The sequence below is a fragment of the Camellia sinensis genome, chromosome 4, assembly GCF_055761805.1.
Source record: "Camellia sinensis isolate YWXY chromosome 4, ASM5576180v1, whole genome shotgun sequence".
Taxonomy (NCBI): Eukaryota; Viridiplantae; Streptophyta; class Magnoliopsida; order Ericales; family Theaceae; genus Camellia; species Camellia sinensis.
Window position 1 is genome coordinate 159,431,951 of NC_138964.1, and position 16,967 is coordinate 159,448,917.

The 16,967-nt window shown below is 34.0% G+C and overlaps 2 protein-coding genes across 3 annotated transcripts; both read left to right on the top strand.

Moving 5' to 3' along the window:
- The first annotated feature begins 391 nt into the window (after nt 1-391).
- On the top strand, nt 392-13,017 carry LOC114283430 (tRNA synthetase beta subunit family protein). Of its 2 annotated transcripts, XM_028226240.2 has the most exons (20): nt 392-733; nt 815-870; nt 961-1,058; nt 1,520-1,649; nt 1,771-1,886; nt 2,187-2,253; nt 2,762-2,803; nt 3,333-3,374; nt 3,565-3,641; nt 3,953-4,079; nt 4,169-4,336; nt 4,764-4,892; nt 4,981-5,082; nt 5,916-6,050; nt 7,537-7,611; nt 8,563-8,670; nt 10,287-10,382; nt 10,472-10,555; nt 11,622-11,713; nt 12,641-13,017. In XM_028226240.2, exons 1-19 carry the CDS (start codon nt 676-678, stop codon nt 11,688-11,690), a joined length of 1,779 nt encoding a protein of 592 aa, XP_028082041.2. In that variant the 5' UTR covers nt 392-675; the 3' UTR covers nt 11,691-11,713; nt 12,641-13,017. The 2 variants fall into 2 exon arrangements, with proteins under 2 accessions (XP_028082041.2, XP_082722835.1); XM_082866709.1 differs by lacking the exon at nt 1,771-1,886 and having other exon boundaries at nt 411-733.
- Nucleotides 13,018-14,235: 1,218 nt separating this feature from the next.
- Nucleotides 14,236-16,739, top strand: LOC114283420 (protein STRICTOSIDINE SYNTHASE-LIKE 10-like). Its single transcript, XM_082923779.1, has 3 exons — nt 14,236-15,303; nt 15,803-16,059; nt 16,253-16,739. The coding sequence occupies exons 1-3, from the start codon at nt 15,029-15,031 to the stop codon at nt 16,561-16,563; spliced, it is 843 nt and encodes a 280-aa protein (XP_082779905.1). The 5' UTR covers nt 14,236-15,028; the 3' UTR covers nt 16,564-16,739.
- The last annotated feature ends 228 nt before the right edge of the window (nt 16,740-16,967 follow it).

Genomic DNA, 16,967 nt, shown 5'->3' on the forward strand with positions numbered 1-16,967 from the left:
TTTATAAGTTAGGACTTGTATGTAAGGGTGTAATTTTTGCCTGGGCCCAGCCCATATCGGGCCTTGTGGGCTCTCGCCAAAAATCGAGCAGGGCCAGGACGGTCTACGGGCCAGAAAACTAGACCCAAGCCCAAGCCCAAGCCTAAGCCCAAGGGTATTCGGACTTTGGGCGGGCTAGTGGGTTGGGCCTCGGCCTCAGGTTCAGCTCGGGCTTTGTGCAGGCTTGGATAGGTCTAAACAATTTTTTTTTTTTTTTTTTATCAAAATTTTATTATTTTTCATTAAAAATAACATTGAGTTTCAAACGGCGGAACAAACTTTTGAGTGGGGCTTGAGTGGTGGGTCGGGTCATGAGTTAGACCCACACGTTAGGCCGAGCTTCAAAATAATAACCCAAACCTAAATCCAATGTCTCGAGTTGAGTCTGAACGGACCGAGTCCACTCCGAACTGCAGGGGGTTTAAGGCTGCCCTAAATTTAGAAAGTTTTGATTTGTTTTTTTAATTCGATTATAGCTAATCTTTCTGTTTGGCTTTGGCAGATCGGTTCCCAAGGCCCAAACCGTTGTCTATCTCTCTATCTATCACCCTCGCAGAGACTGTCCTACAGAACAGAAGCGCATACAAAAACAGGGACTAGGGTTTTGCAGAACGCCGCATTTCTTTCGATCTCGCCATGCCTACTGTTAGCGTTGGAAGAGATCGTCTCTTCGAAGCCCTAGGCTGTACATACAGTAAGTTCTTTAATCGCTTTTCTTCTTAGTGTAATCGATTTTCAATTCATCAAGTTCACAATTTGTTTACTCGAGTTTCAGCACAAGAAGAATTCGAAGATTTGTGCTTCAAATTCGGTATTGAGCTCGATGATGTGGTAAGTATTTACAAAATATATTTTTCTTTCGTCATCTACATTGCTAAAGAATTTTGGGATTGATGTGAACTTTGAAAACATTGAATACAGACAACAGAGAAAGCAATTATCAGTAAAGAGAGGCACTTGGAAGAAGAAGTAACTGAAGATGATGAAATTATCTACAAAATCGAGGTTGCAGCTAATAGGTACGGTTCAATTAATTCGGTATTTTGAGATTTTTTGAAAAGTTTGATTTGGTTTTGATTTTTAAAAAACAGTTTTCTGAGTTTTCAATTTGCATTTTTTCGTTTTTATTATTTTTTTTGTAACACTTTAATCAATTATTTTCAACTTTTTACATCCACAATATTTAGGTACAATTAAAAAAAAATATGAAGTTTGTGCAAATAAAAACTAAAATAAAAATTCATTGAATACAACAAAATACAAAAAATGTAATGAAATTTTGAAAGATTTTTACACAAATTATATATTTTTTGAATGTATCTAGATTAAGTGGATGTAAGAAGTAAAAATCAAAACAAACATCAAAACCAAACAGAGTGGTGTGTAAAACTGTGTATGTTTATGTTGCATGCAGAATTTGCTTGTTAAGAATTTATAAATCTGAAATTAACTACAATCATGTTGCTTCGTTGATACATAGATATGATTTGCTTTGCTTGGAAGGGCTTGCTCAATCTCTGCGCATATTTATTGGGCTCGATCCAATTCCTTCTTATACAGTGGCAAATATTAGGAGTGAATCCATGCTTAAAATGCATGTCAAACCGGAGGTACATATTGCGTAATGCAATTGTTGCTGTCTGTTTTTGTTTTGAAGGACAGTTTATGGATAATGATTATTTGTTGTATTTGATTGATTATATATATATGGATGTATATTTTTTTTTGCAGACATCTTTGATTCGGCCTTTTGTTGTTTGTGCTGTTTTAAGAGGTGTAACTTTTGATGAAGCAAGATATAACAGCTTCATAGATCTTCAAGATAGGCTTCATCAAAATATATGCAGGTGACATATTACACGTGTGGTTTGAATCACATAAAGCAATTTGGGCCCGTTCGTTGTTTGCCAATGTTATTCGTCTGATTTGCATGATATGGTTTTTGGTTCTGTGAGAAATCTAAATCTTAGGAGAGATTACATTTTATGATTGGTTAAGATTTAAATCTTAAATAGCTAGCTAATATTTTCGAAGAAAAAATAAATGATTTGTACGATATATGTAGAAATGGGTTGATACCAACTTGGAAAAAATCATGTGTTATGAATATTTTCAGTTAAGATCCCTCAATCACCTTATTGTTTTAGGCGAAGAGCCCTGGTTGCAATTGGAACTCATGACTTGGATACAATAGAAGGTCCTTTCACATATGAGGTATGCTGTTCCCGCACTTATTATTTTCTACACAATCTTTCAATGTAATATTCATTTCCTTTGTGCTGCGTGGCAATTTTTTTGGGGATGGACATGATATCTAACTGTTATTTGTGATGGTACCAATATTAGATCATGTCTCTAGGTCATTGATATGTTGATTTGGCAGGAGCGAATGCATTTTTATGCTTATACTAGCTTCTTTCCAATGATTGAAATTTAGGCCTCGTTTGGGAACAGGCTAATTTAGTAACTTTTTGGCTATTTGGTTAAAAAAGTAGGTAAAAAAAACTTATATGTTTGGGATGACTTTTTGACTAATTACGAAAAGATGTGCAAAAAGTAGAGAGAAAAGAGAATCTTTGACTTTTTGGTATGAGTTGTTGGCTTTTTGGCTAAAAAAATAACTTTTTGGCTTTTTGGCTAAAAAGGTAAGTCCCCAAACGGGGCCTTAAGCAAGATTTAATAAGATGCACATTATTACTTACATGCTGCTTCTTGTTCCCAGGCTCTGCCACCATCAGACATAAATTTTGTGCCACTGAAACAGGTAAGCAGTTCTATTTTTTAATCTTGCTGTTTGGTATACAAATATTTGAAATAAAGCTCATCTTCCAACAAAGCATGAGCACTGTCATGATGCAGAGCTTGGAAAGGAAAAGAGGGACAAATATGAAATTTTCCATGGAGAACAATTTGGATGTTTGATTAACTTGTTTAGGGTCAATTTAAGTCGTATTATACATACATACATATATATATATATATATATAGTTGGAATGCTGTTGGACTGATTTGTTGACGTTTATTAAGTTTTGGGAATCAAGGGTAGTTTGGTGTCATAGTAAGCAACTTACTGGCTACTACTCATATTTCACCTGCCACTAAATTTTATGTTTTTATAACTTTGTTCTATATTTCTTTGTTACAATTAGAATGAGGGCTGCTGCCTTTCTTGGACATTTTTATTGTTGCGAGTTTTCATGTTTCTGTTCTTTGTCTTCTTTCTTTTAATATATTTTTCTCAGTAAATAGTTCGAAGCCGCTAAAATTGAGTTATGCTTCTGGTTTTTATATAGGTGAAAAACTTCAGGGCTGATAAGCTGATGGAGTTTTACAAAGTGAGTCCAAATTTATGATTCTTTTGTGATTTGAAATGATGAGCCTATGATTTTTATCTTTAGATTATGATAATGTGGTATTGTGCAGGATTCTTATATTGATCTTTGATAGTATTTATGTAGTTAGTTTTATAATAGATCTTGAAGACATTTTCACATTACCTTGACACATACCATCTATATTTGGCAGTCAGATTTGAAGCTGAAGAAGTTCCTGCACATAATTGAGAATTCACCAGTGTATCCTGTTTTGTATGATCGCAACAGGTATTTTGGTTTCTTGATTACACCTGTTTCACCTTAAGGATTCTGAGCTTTCTTACCGCCATGTTATTGACGCTGTTAATGTCTACTATACATTTTTTCCCTTTCCAATTAATTGCTACATACAATATTTGGTGGATGGTTCTTCGTTTGCTTTAAAGATTTTGAGCTTGATTGTGGCTGGCATATGCAATCTGCTTTAAAGATAACCCCAACCCTTCTAATTTGTATTAAGCTATGTGAAGTTCTATTTCAGAATTCATTTTATTATGTTTTTGGTTCCTATTCTTGAAAAGATCTCTTCTTCTCTGCAGAACTGTTCTGTCATTGCCTCCAATCATCAACGGTGCTCATTCTGCCATTACTTTGAAGACAAAGAATATTTTCATTGAATGCACAGCCACTGATTTGACAAAGGCTAAGATTGTTTTAAACACAATGGTAAGACTTAAAAGTTTCAATTACATTTGTTTGTCACTTTTACTTGGTGTCAACAGCTGGGTGATATAATTTTTCTTTTATTTTTCAAGGTAACTATGTTTTCAGTGTACTGTGAAAGAAAGTTTGAGGTTGAACCAGTTGAAGTAATTTATTCTGATGGGAAATCTAGTGTTTGCCCCGATTTATCACTCTACCATATGGAAGTGCCTCTATCTTACGTCACTGAAATAGTCGGAGTTCCCTTGGATGCAAATGAGGTACTACATTTTCTGCCCATTATTATATTTTATATCTTCCTACTTGATTCATTTAGAAGCTTTAACTTTTCCATTTATTGGAGGATTGACATGTCATTACAGTTGTACTGCGGCTGAAGCAGTTCCCTTGTTAGTTTGATTGCTTCTATTTCTTTGATTTTTTTGTATCAAATTGATACTTGAGATGTGGATTCTTTGTTGCTTTGTTTTAATACCTGACCAGTCTATTATTTGTTGCTTTGTTGTATATTCTGTTGTGTTAATTATTATTTAAGGTTTATTATATCCCATTTACAGACTTCTAGTTTCTATACTTCCGATAAAAAAAACTTTTAGTTTCTATTTATGTTCCATGACAACACCCCAATGAAATGCAGTTTGGCTAGAAAACAAATGATGTATTCACATGACCTCTTTCTGCCTTCAGGTTGCTGGTTTGTTGAATAAAATGCAATTGCATGCCAAGAAGTCTGACTCAGGAGACAAACGGTCCACTTTCATTGTTTCTGTACCTCCTACCAGAAGTGATATTCTTCATCCGTGTGATGTTGCTGAGGTATGAATATTCATATTTTACGTAACAAAAGCAGGCAGAGCATCATCACGTGTATTGTTCCTCACGCAGCTTGTTCTTTCTTTGAAAGGATGTTGCTATTGCTTTTGGCTATAATGAAATTCCAAAGAGGATACCTGCATCTCTGAAGCCTTTGCCTTTGAACCAGTTTAGTGATCTCATTAGATCAGAGGTATTGTCTCTGCCTGTTTTTTAGGTTCTTTTACAGTTATGTTATAGGGACACTTCTATTGTTTGTGCCTACAAAGGGTGATGCTACTGTTTATGATTCTCGTCTTTTTATTTTTATTTTTATTTTTTATATATCAATTTCTTCTACAGCAGTTAGCTTTGTGTTGTTTTACCCTTACAATTATTAGGTGATTGCATTATATTGAGTTTTTTTTGTTTCTTGAATGGGTGCGGGTCAGGCTGCTAATTATAAATGAATAACAGGAGTTTTTGAATGATTAATAATATGCTTCTAATGATGCTAGAGACATCTCAGTTGTTGATCTTCTTTTCTTGGCAATATGTACAATGATGAAGCTCCAAATTCCATCATTGTTATTATTCTTTTCATCTATCATAATTTTATGTCCCAACTTCTAAGGGTCTCAATTTGTATTCTAAGTCACTTAACCCGCATAGATGATATCCAACTCTTCATATATGTGCATGTATACTTGATGCTTATTTTTAATTCATTCTTTGTTTGTTTTATTGTGTGAACCAATTGTGTACTTAGGTTCAGTGGTCTCTGAATTTCATGAAAGATGGAAATCTTTGCTTGTAGATATCCTAGGGTTTGCTACATTATGCTTGTGTAAAGAAAATCAGTTATGCTGTATTTCCCCTTTAAAGATGATGATAAGCTTTGCCAATTTGCTATTAGTTTTTTGTTGTCATCTGAAGAAATTTCATTATAGTGATAAATGTAATTCTATTGTTATAAATGTAATTCTATTGTTATATGGCTTTAAATGAAAATCTACAATCTGATAACTTCTTGTTTTTTGTTTTCAGATTGCAATGAGCGGGTTTACAGAGGTTTTAACATGGGTGCTCTGCTCTTACAAAGAAAATTTCTCCATGCTGAACCGTAAGGATGACAAATCAACTGCAGTGATCATTGGAAATCCCCGTTCCTCTGATTTTGAGGTTTGTTTGCTGCTTCATTATTATGTGGAATGAAGTCAAGTTATTATGTAATTGTTATGTCTTCCACTTTTTCAGTAAATATATGAACCTCTGACTTTTATTAATTGAAGAAGAAAATTTTTTGTTATTTGGGAATTTCATGCTTGATTCAATTGCTTTGCCTTTCTTTTTATATCCTTCTTGTTACTTTTCCTTTATTATCCTTTCACTTCTTGCTTTGTTGATACCTTGATGTGAGAGTCCACTATTGAGATGTAACAATTTCTTCCATCTGTTATTTTATCAATTTCTATGCTGACCCAGTGAATAATTATTTTATATTTGGTGATGACTTTTGAATGCTTAGTATGTCTTGTGCATATATTAGAAAGACCCAACCCAACTGGGGGACCCCGTATCTGCAAAGCAATATATTTTATTTTTTATTTTTTGTTATAGTGGAAGGGGGTTCAAGGGTGGGATTGTGGAAGAGATTACTTTTTGTGTTGTTTGAAGGTTTGTGATGTGTAAAAACATTCAGTACACATGCATATGTAGTTTGGTTCAAAGATTGAATACCAAGCCAACACTAGTGTTTTTAAGCAGGCTGCTTTGCTGTGCACACCCAACTCCACATGAAATTCAGACCATTTCACCAATCTAATTGTTTGGACGTATGACGCTAGGTAATGAATTTTGTGAATGATTAATATCTTGCATTGCGATGAAGGTATGAACAGAATTTGCCATATGGAACGTATCCAAAGATTCCTTGATGACCCGTTTCTTTGAAGAACAAATTGTTCTCTTTTCTACAAATTTGTTGACGGGAAGGTGGGCCTGCATATTTTTTTTTTCTACAGAAAACTTTATATATTTTTTATTTTCAGTTGGAATCCCACTATTCTTTTTTTTGTGTTATATAGTAGACTATCTGTTACTGTAACTAATGAGGAAAGTTGGAAAATCTTGTGGAAAGGACCTTCTTATATGTAATTAAAGGAGCCAAGTAATTACTGAAATATATGACACCTGACAACAGAAAATTGATCCTTAGCTGCGTTTTGAACTTGACAAAAAATTACAGGTTGGAGCTTGAGGGTTTGTTTGAGAATATTTGCATCCCCAATAGCTAATATGACCAGCAATGCCTTTCATCTTGGTTAATTGGGTTTTTAAGTATTTTAAAAAATCGAAGAGAGGTATCTTGTTGCCTTCTCTCTCTCTCTTGGACTTTCTACTTGCACACCTGCGTTTTAGTGTTGTTAGTGTTCCTGGCTATCAGTTATATGTCCAGTCCCTTTTGTGTGATGGTCTTGAAATGATGTGTGTTGCAAATTTCTTATGTAGTAGTCTCTTGGTAAATTAAATGTTTCCTTGATTTAATTTGCTACCATGGTAAATTAATCAAATGCCATACTAATGTTATACATCTAAAAGTGCTTATCCCTAAAAAAGTTACACTTCTAAAAGTTCAATAACTAGAATGACTCAATGCGTTCTACAGGTTGTACGGACCAGTCTTATGCCTGGTGTATTGAAAACCGTGGGGCACAATAAAGATCATCCAAAGCCCATAAAGGTATATTTCAAAATCTTTAAATAGGGAAGAATATTGTGTCTATTGAGGAGTCATTCTCTGTCTTGTGATTAGAGGATTTTATGAACTTTTACCATGGAGGTGGAAATGGAAAGATCAAGTTTACGAGATTGTTAATTTTGGAGCTATTTTTTCCATAGTGAAAATGTTGCATTTTGCATTCAGATAAATGTTATCTTTTGTAAGAGTTTCTTACGATTTGTTACTGCAATGAACTTTTTATTTTTTATTTTCATTTCTAATAGTACTAGAAGAGTGAATGTGCTATAGACTCAAGCACAACCCTGAAAACCATTTATTTGGGGTTGCTAGTAGTTACTGTAATTTAGAAATTTAGGTGGTTCGTTAATAAATAGAACTTTGTCTGTGGAGTAGAGTCCCTCCACTGTGGTTGGCAACAAACCACAACAGCACATTTTTTTCAGGAAATATCTCAATACTTGATCTAAACCACAGCACCACATTTAGATCTTTCTTGGAGAAGAAGTGGTGCTGTGGTTTGTTGCCAGCTCCAGTGGAGCAGGGTCCCATCCCCAACGGAACAAAATTGATTGAACTGTATCTGTATTATGCATTTTTCTGGTGCATGCTTTTAATTTGTTACTCAAAATGGTTTGATTTATTAATTTTGAATCGGACTACATTGTAGTAGTGTCCATTTTTTAATTTTGAATAGAACTGGATTTGTAGTAGTGATTCATTTTAAGGAAATGTTGATGTTAAAGCTCAATTGTGAGAATTTTGTCCATAGTATGTGCTTTAGTGTCACAATAATGTATAGTTCTAACAGTGATTTTTATTAGAAACTTTTGGTGGTTTAATGGCTTAAGATTTTCTATCTTTCCTTCTTTGCAAGAATATCCTTACTTCTTTCCCCCTCATTTATTATGTATTTATGTGTTGAAGTTTTTCTAACATAAGGTTTGGTCCTAGATATTTGAAGTGGGTGATGTAACCCTGTTGGATGAGACAAAAGATGTTGGTGCCACAAATCGTCGCCAACTTGCTGCTTTGTATTGTGGTTCTAACTCAGGATTTGAGGTATTAATTTCTGTGATGCTTTTGTCTAATCTTCATTTTTGGAATACTATTTTTTTTTTGTGGAAAATCAGTTATGAGAAGGGTAAATTTTATGCAACTCCATTTCCTATTATTTCAGTTTTTTTTCCTCTTGCTTATTGTGTGAAAATTTGATTGAATTTGTTAGCTTCTATAGTTTACGTTTAATGGATCAATAGATTTCCCTCTTGACTGCTCTATCTTTACTAAAGGAAAAATTATATTGATGGCAATGATACCCATCAATAATTGATGGCAATGATACCATCAACCAACTAGGCCTAGCCTTGTTGGCCACTATGCCTTCCTTAGGGCTTAGTCCCAAGGAGATCATGGGTTCAATTCCCCTTAGGGGGGTTGAATTAAGGGAGTGCAAGCATTTAGGTGCTTCGCCAAGGGTGGGGAGAATTTCTCCCATAAGTACTAATCTAACAACTAACAACTAACATTTGCCGATCAAAAAAAAAAAATCAATAATTTATGGAATTTTTTTTCTTTCTTTTTCTGAGCTAATGGTAGAGATGCTATTGCAATCTGTGTAGCTAAGGTATGGGTGTTAAGATGGATGTCAAAACTAGGAACGACACATCAAGAAAAGGACTATGTAGGGAATAAGTTATTTATAGCTTCCCTGCAATGTAATGGTGGATTGTTGACTGATGAAAACCAATTTTACTGCTGATATGATTAGGAATTTGTGCAATCGAGATACCATTTAGTGCTGCTGAAGGTAAGAAATGAAAAAAGTTAAACATAATAACCCTTCAAACTTGAGAAGATTTGTTCATAATAGATGATGGCCATGCATAGTGAATTTGTTACTTGGGTTGACAACTGTTTGCCTGGGAAACTGTGAAAGAGGTACTTGCTAGTGGGGGGAAATGCTTAGCAGTTACAGTAGAAGAGACATGAGTCAATGAGAAAACAAAAATGTATAGTCACTATAAGATTTAATTAAAAGAGGTATTTAGTTTACCTGTATGCTCTTCAGCAAGGATCAATATCACAATTACAAAAAAATCCTACAACTGTTTAATTGGATTAAGTGCTTACTGGATTTATTTATAAATAAGAAAATTAAAAAAAAGTGCTTACTGGATAAATAGCCAACTTTCGTCCAGTGGGCAAGATGTCTTAATTTGCTGGAAATGGATGGAGATCTGTAATATTCCATGAATATCCAATTAGAGGTATGCAGTGATGTGCCTTTTGGCTAAATCAAAGTGCATCTAGGGCTGTTTGGGTGTAAACAAAACATTGGTTACTGTCTTGTTTGCCACATGTACTATTAATTATAGATAACTAATTTCTGAGTCTTCAAGCATTTTTCATATCACTGCTCTTATCTTAAATGTTGCGAGTGATTACTGTTATTCACATGCAATTGGAACTTTATGCTGCTTTGAATCTACTGATATTTTCTACGGTAACAAGTGCTGCCACTTGTTTCCATGCATCTGCTATTTAAAAAAAAAAACAAACCCATAGAAGATGTCATCTTTTCCGCCTTTCCTTTTTCATGTAGTTTTAAGAAAATTATTTGAGTGGGATCTGATCGACTTATTTGGCAAAATTAATTTTCAACTTTGGCTTCGCAGCTTATTCACGGCCTGGTCGACAGAATCATGGAAGTAATTGGGACACCATTTGTAAAACCTGGGGATAATGCAGGCTACTATATTGAACGTGCAGATGTAAGTCTTACCTCTTATATGCATTCTTTTTTAAAATTGACCTAGGGAATATTTGTAATGTCTTACCATTCTCTTGATATGTACTGTAGGAATCTGAGTTTCTTCCTGGTAGACAAGCTAGAATTATTTTCAAAGGGAAGTGCATAGGTGCTTTTGGTATTGTGCATCCAGAGGTATGTAAAATATTGCTCAAGAAAACTTATTTTAGATATTAGACAACGTGGATTAGTTGCTGTAAGATAGTTTTGCTTTCTTGCTGTTATAATATCCTTTAGGAGGAATAGGTTGAAAAGCATGCCTTTATCATGATGATCTATATTTTGATGTGTGTGCAAGAAGTTTGTTTTTCTTGTGAGATTTAGTTTAGTGTTTTTTGAGCAAAATGGATGGGAAATAGTTCCCACATGAAGAGATACTTTTCTCATTGAAGCATATTTCCTTCTTTTTAATTCTTAGATCTTACTATGTGAATTAATGAACCTTTTAAATTTGAAACTAAGGTTTCCTCTCCTTTGTAGATCCACTTCCCCCTCTCTTGCCCAAACCCGAGGAAAGGGTATATAAGCATACCTTTGGACTCATAATCACCTATCACATCAACTCCACTGTTTGTTGTCTGCCACCACCTTCACAACCATTGAAATCATTGCAAATTGAAATCAGCTCCTTCCCTGGCTGAAAGTCCCTTCAAAGATGCTAGTTGGCCTCTTTTGTGTGTGTATATATAATATTTGTGTTGTAGAATTGATGAATGATGGAATGTGGAGAACTTACTTGGAAACAGTAGGTGATGGTGTTGATATTGAATTGGAGGTGATTTTTGAAAGTCCCTTCAAAGATGCTAGTTGGCCTCTTTTGTGTGTGTATATATAATATTTGTGTTGTAGAATTGATGAATGATGGAATGTGGAGAACTTATTTGGAAACAGTAGGTGATGGTGATGATATTGAATCGGAGGTGATTTTTCCGGGGTAATTTACATATTTCTGCATTAAACAGCATTTCTGGTGCGTGCATGCATGTATTACTGACCCTTCATATCTTGCAAATTTTAATGGCTATTAATATCTTATGGGCATTCTTGTGTTAGCATCTATGCTGTTTGCATTCTTGTACTGTGACCAAGATGATACAATCAACTTTATTTATTTACTTAAAATTTGAAAACAATTTAGTTAATTTGTAGTTAGTTTACAAGGGCAATCTTGCTACATAATCTTCTTTGTTGTTGTTTTCAGGTGCTGAACAACTTTGGTATTCCTGATCCATGCTCCTTTGTGGAACTTAACATCGAGAGTTTCTTGTAGGGGTCAGTCTCATTATATCAAATGTAAGTCCCTCTCATTTTATAAATGCAACTCAAGAAGCATAGTTTTCGACATGACAAATGTTATGACATGATATGGACACACTGATATAGAAATTTTATGAAAAAAGACATGGCACAGCACGGCACGGCTACAAATAAATATGAAATTTTATTTATATGAAAATAAGTACAAATACATTTATATTTTTTTAAATCAAAATAGTAAGAAATCATTTTTACTCATTATTTGGAGGTGAATCATAGAACACCAAAAGCTGTGGTATCTTAATGGGCTTTGACCAAAGTAATCCTGCTTGCTTGGATAAGTGTTTGTTGTTATCTGAATGCTCGTGTTGCAAATAATTCTGATGATGTTCAACAACCTCTATTCCTGACGTGAATGGCCGCTTTCTTGGAACTCATTCATATTGTAGTTTCAGTGAGTAACGGCCGGTGTCTGCTGTTCTCATCATTTCACCGGACCTTGAGTTTCTACACAATGGAAAGAACTGTGACCAAAAAGCCCTTATATCAATGTTAGACAGTTTTGTTTATAAACAAATTGGAAGTTTGGGCTTAAGAATTCTTAAAAGTAAAAAGGAAAGAATAAATAGATATCTGTACACATTGTTTTTATTTTATCATTAGCTCCCAAGTTATATTTCTTCAAATTTGCAATGTGTGTCCACTTTTTTTTTGTTCTTTTTTGAAGCATGTCTGATCCTAAAAAAACTTAAAAGAAATAAGACATGTTTGGAATGTCTGACAAGTGTTGGAACCTTCTTAGAAGTATCCGTGTTTTTTAGAATGGAATTTTATTTTTTAATCTAATTCTTTTATTATTATTATTGGTCTAAGTTCTCATTCCCAGTTATTTATGCAATGTGTGAATTGTGTTACTATCATTACAAAATGCCAGCCTCCATTGTTTTGATTTTTGAATTGCAGGTACATTGGACGAGTGGTACTTCCACATATGGGTTCTTTTTGATTGGATTTGCAGAGAAGTACATCTGTCAGAAAGAAATTTGTTGGCCCTCATGTTAGCAAATACTCACAAACCTATATTTCTAGGTTATTAAGCCAAAATCAAAGGCAATAGTCAAATTTTTGTACCCAGGACTTAAATCTCATTAGAAAGCTTAACATTGAGGATCTTTGATGAACGTTTTCCATTTTTTTTGTGTTATTTCATTGAGAGAGATATGATCACTAATTAATAACAATGAGTATACCCATCTGCAAATGACATTCAAATGTTCTTCGAAGGGCATTAATCTGCTGCTTCATAGATTACTCTTGAAGAATTTCCTTGTGTTGGCAAATGCTTTTGTGCTTGCGAGTTTTGCTGCCTCTTCTGCATATTATCTTTTGGCCACCTCTAAATCTGGAAGTGGCTCTGTGCAGGATTTGCCCTAATTTGAGTTAAGAAGGTTTTCAATTCCCCTCTTATGGCAGTTTGGTGTCTGTTTGGTTATGGTGACAAGTTATGGGATAGGCATTTTAATTTAATTACACCTGTCTTAGCTTGTTCTTTGTTGTGCCTGAGTATGGACCACAGCTTGAATTTAGGGGGCAGCAGCAATACAAATATTAATATGAAAGTCTCAAGCTCAGCTAAGGCTACCCATCCAATAAATTTAATTATAACAAAATGAAATTGAGCCAATCAGCTGAGATTGATTAAAATTTTGATTTTTTTCGGGTGAATCAAGTTGAAATTTTAATGTGGGGTCTATTTTATAGAATGACTCTGTATTACATATATTGATATTTTTGAATAAAAATTTTGAATTTATAGTGTTATTAACTTTTTAAAATGCATTTAGATCAGGTATATTTAAAAAGTAAAAAAATAATAATATCTAAAAGAAAAAAAAGAAAAAATAATCAAAATATGAAAGAAAAATTACTATATAAAAAATAAAATAAAAGAAAAAAACTAAACTATCTTCCAAAAAGCAAACCAAATGCCCCAAGTAGGTTGTCACAAAGGGCCTAAAGAAAAAGGGATCGATGATGCATGGACTTTTTTTAGTGTGTAAAAAAGGCTTAATTTAATGAAAATGAAATAGAAAAGGAGGAAAAAGGACAGTCGTAAAGTGCATGGAGATGACAAAAAACAGATCCAATAATCGGTTCGCGGCCTCTTATTTTCTATTCAACCAAACAAAACCGTTACTTCAGCTTTCAGAGGTATTTGTGGTGATTTTAGTATGAGACTTTGTGATGAATGATTTGTGGAGAATTTTACCATACACACTTCATATTCTAATTATGTAATTTTTTTTTTAGTTATAATATTATTTTAATTATGCCTCATATAATATTTAATTATGAATTTTTTATTTATTTAAATTATGACTCAAAAAATATGAAATTTTGTCATTTTCTTTTTTAGTTATAAGATGCATATAATCTACACCTTTTGAGATGAATGTACCATATAATCTTTCCTTTTGATATGTATATAGAAAAATTAATACAAAAATCACATCCAAAATGATATTTCAATGGTACTTTAAAAATTATAAAAATAACAATGTGTATTTTTATTAAAAACAAAAAGACGGTAAGAAATCACATCACTTTGTATAATAAAATATATACAAAAATTTTATTTACATATAGTTACTTGATTTTGGTTACAACATAAATCAGTCATGATATGAACCATTGTGGCTAAAATTTTGAATGCATATCATATGCACTCTTTTTTTTTTTTTTTTTTTTGATTCTGAATATCATATGCACTCTTTTGAAATGTGTATAGTAGCCACTTTCTTTTACTGCAAATTTTCTCCGTAAATCTTGAATCTATGAAGAGAAAAGAAACAAAATGTGACTGATTTAAAATTCAAACACAACTTATGCTTAGAATGGTGCAGTTTCTTACAAGCTCAAAGTTAAGTAAAAAGTAAAGGTTAAAAGTTCTCATTTCCTTCTCAATAATCAAAACTTTTCAAGTTATTTCTATCTCATAAATTATAAGCAAAAGTAGGTTTAGATCTTGAATCTATGGAGGGTACAAAAAAAGTAACAAATTTAAAATTCAAACAACTTATATTTGGAATAGTGTAGCTTCTTACAAACTAAAAGTTAAAAGTATCATTTTCTTCCTTCTCAATAATCAAATTTCTATAGGTTATTAAGTTATTTTTGTCTCATAAACTATAGACAAAAGTTACACTAGACATTCAGACACAAATTTTAAAAATAAGAATAAACTAGACTCATAAATTGCACCAAACAGGGGAGGAAGTTGGAGTGACTACAGCTATAAATATAGATTGATTTGGCTCCTTCTCTCTCTCGCTCTCTCTCAAATTCAATACTATGAAGATTGTACATGGAAAGAGTGACCATGCACTCTATATTCATCATCTTCTTCTCTTCACTTTCCCTATGGGGTTGGTTGGTTGGAATTTGTGTGCTAGCAATTATTCATCATTTAGCATGATCCAACTGCCACCAAATATGACAGGTCCAGAGTCTGTTGCCTTCAACTTCCTTGGTGGAGGACCTTATGTTGGTGTTGCTGATGGTAGGATTCTCAAATGGCTAGGTCTTGGCTTTGGTTTTGTTGAATTTGCAACCACTTCACCAAAAAGGTATATGTATTTTTATCATGGTAGACTTATTTTATAAAGCTCTTATATCTCCATAATAATACTACATATTCAAAAACAAACCCAAAAAAAAACCATAAAATGTGTGAATCGGATTTAACTAGACTTTATACACTTCATATGCAAGGTAATTTTTCAAGATGAGTAATTTTTCTAATACCCTTCGTATTGGATATATCGATGAATATCAATATCAAAAGTCCAAAAATCCCAATACGTATCAATTGAAACATATCGCATAGTTCATATATGAAACCTTAATCATGGTTTCAAATCACAAAATCAACTGCTCCGCATACAAAAATAACACCACCACGTACATTTGACCTCCCAAACTCACAATGACCAGTGTCTTGTGCACTGAGACTGTCCTCTAATGTCTAGAACACCCTGGCATAGTTAAACATTTATGTTACGCATTTAGCACTCACTTCCATGATGCAAAATTGTCCCACCCTTTCTAACTCTATGGTTTTTTTAGGACCAAAGAACTTTGTGATGGCACAACTGACCCGGATTTGGGACCCATATGCAGGAGACCCCCAGGTCTTAGTTTCAACTATGCAACAGGAGAGCTCTACATAGTTGATGCATATTTTGGGCTCCAAGTGGTTGGGTTTAGAGGAGGCCTTGGAACCGTACTTGCCACTGCAGCAGAAGGCATTCCCTTTCGCTTCCTCAGTGGTAACCAACCCAATGGTATGGTTTTTTTTTCTCAGACACTAGTGAAACTTACGAGCTAAGGTACCTTTCTACCTCTTTTCACTTCTACCCAACCACTAACTGATTATCAATAATCCTATGTTTGTTTCAGCAGAAAATATTTAAAAGTGAAAATTTTCAATGTTTGTAGGGGAGACACTCATACTAGTGACAATAATACCTTCATTTTCATGTGCAGAAACATTTCACAGCCAAATTTTTTAGCCAGAATCAACCGGAAGGCTACTGAAATACAATCCGAGGACCAAACAAGTCACAGTTTTGCTAGCAGGACTGGCTTCGGCAATCGGTCCTGCAGTCAGTGCCAACAATACGTTTGTCCTCGTCTCTGAGTACCAACTCAGGAGACTTCAAAAGTTCTATCTCACAGGTCCTAAAGCCAACACATCTGAGGTCTTCCTCAACCTCCCTGGAAGCCAAGCAAAACTAAGAGGACCACCTCAGGAGACTTTTGGGTCTCGCCGTCAGAAGTCAGGCGCCGGCTCCGGTGCTCATAACCCCAATGGGGCTGAAGTTTAATGTGGCTGGGACAGTGATGGCACAGGTGAATATTGGTGTGCAGTATCCTAATGAGGGTGTGAGTGTGGTGCAAGAGCAGAGAGGTGCATTGTACACAGGGTCTAGGTTGACTAATTTCATTGGCATTTACAGGAACTAATGAAGAGGACTTGATGTCCATGAAGTGTTTGAAACAACTCATTAGCAAATGTTGGTGAATAAATGAATGTTAATTGATCTGTTCAAAAAGTTATGATGGTCTTGTATGTTGTCCAGTTTTGCCAATTTGACTGGTTTGTGAAATATGGAAATTATGTTAGTATGAGGGTACAATAATAAAATCCTTTCAAGCATAACAGTCATGGTTGTTAGAATCTTACGATTCACAATTCAATTTATACGATTCAATATGAGTTTCAACCAAA

Excerpts from the sequence above, each read along its gene's own strand:
- LOC114283430 (XM_028226240.2), top strand. The coding sequence starts at position 676 with ATGCCTACTGTTAGCGTTGGAAGAGATCGTCTCTTCGAAGCCCTAGGC. Across the intron at positions 3,642-3,952 it reads GTTTTGTATGATCGCAACAG|AACTGTTCTGTCATTGCCTC; the intron begins GTATTTTGGTTT and ends TCTTCTCTGCAG. Across the intron at positions 4,080-4,168 it reads AGATTGTTTTAAACACAATG|GTAACTATGTTTTCAGTGTA; the intron begins GTAAGACTTAAA and ends TTATTTTTCAAG.
- LOC114283420 (XM_082923779.1), top strand. The coding sequence starts at position 15,029 with ATGAAGATTGTACATGGAAAGAGTGACCATGCACTCTATATTCATCAT. Across the intron at positions 15,304-15,802 it reads GCAACCACTTCACCAAAAAG|GACCAAAGAACTTTGTGATG; the intron begins GTATATGTATTT and ends TGGTTTTTTTAG. Across the intron at positions 16,060-16,252 it reads GACACTAGTGAAACTTACGA|AATCAACCGGAAGGCTACTG; the intron begins GCTAAGGTACCT and ends TTTTTTAGCCAG.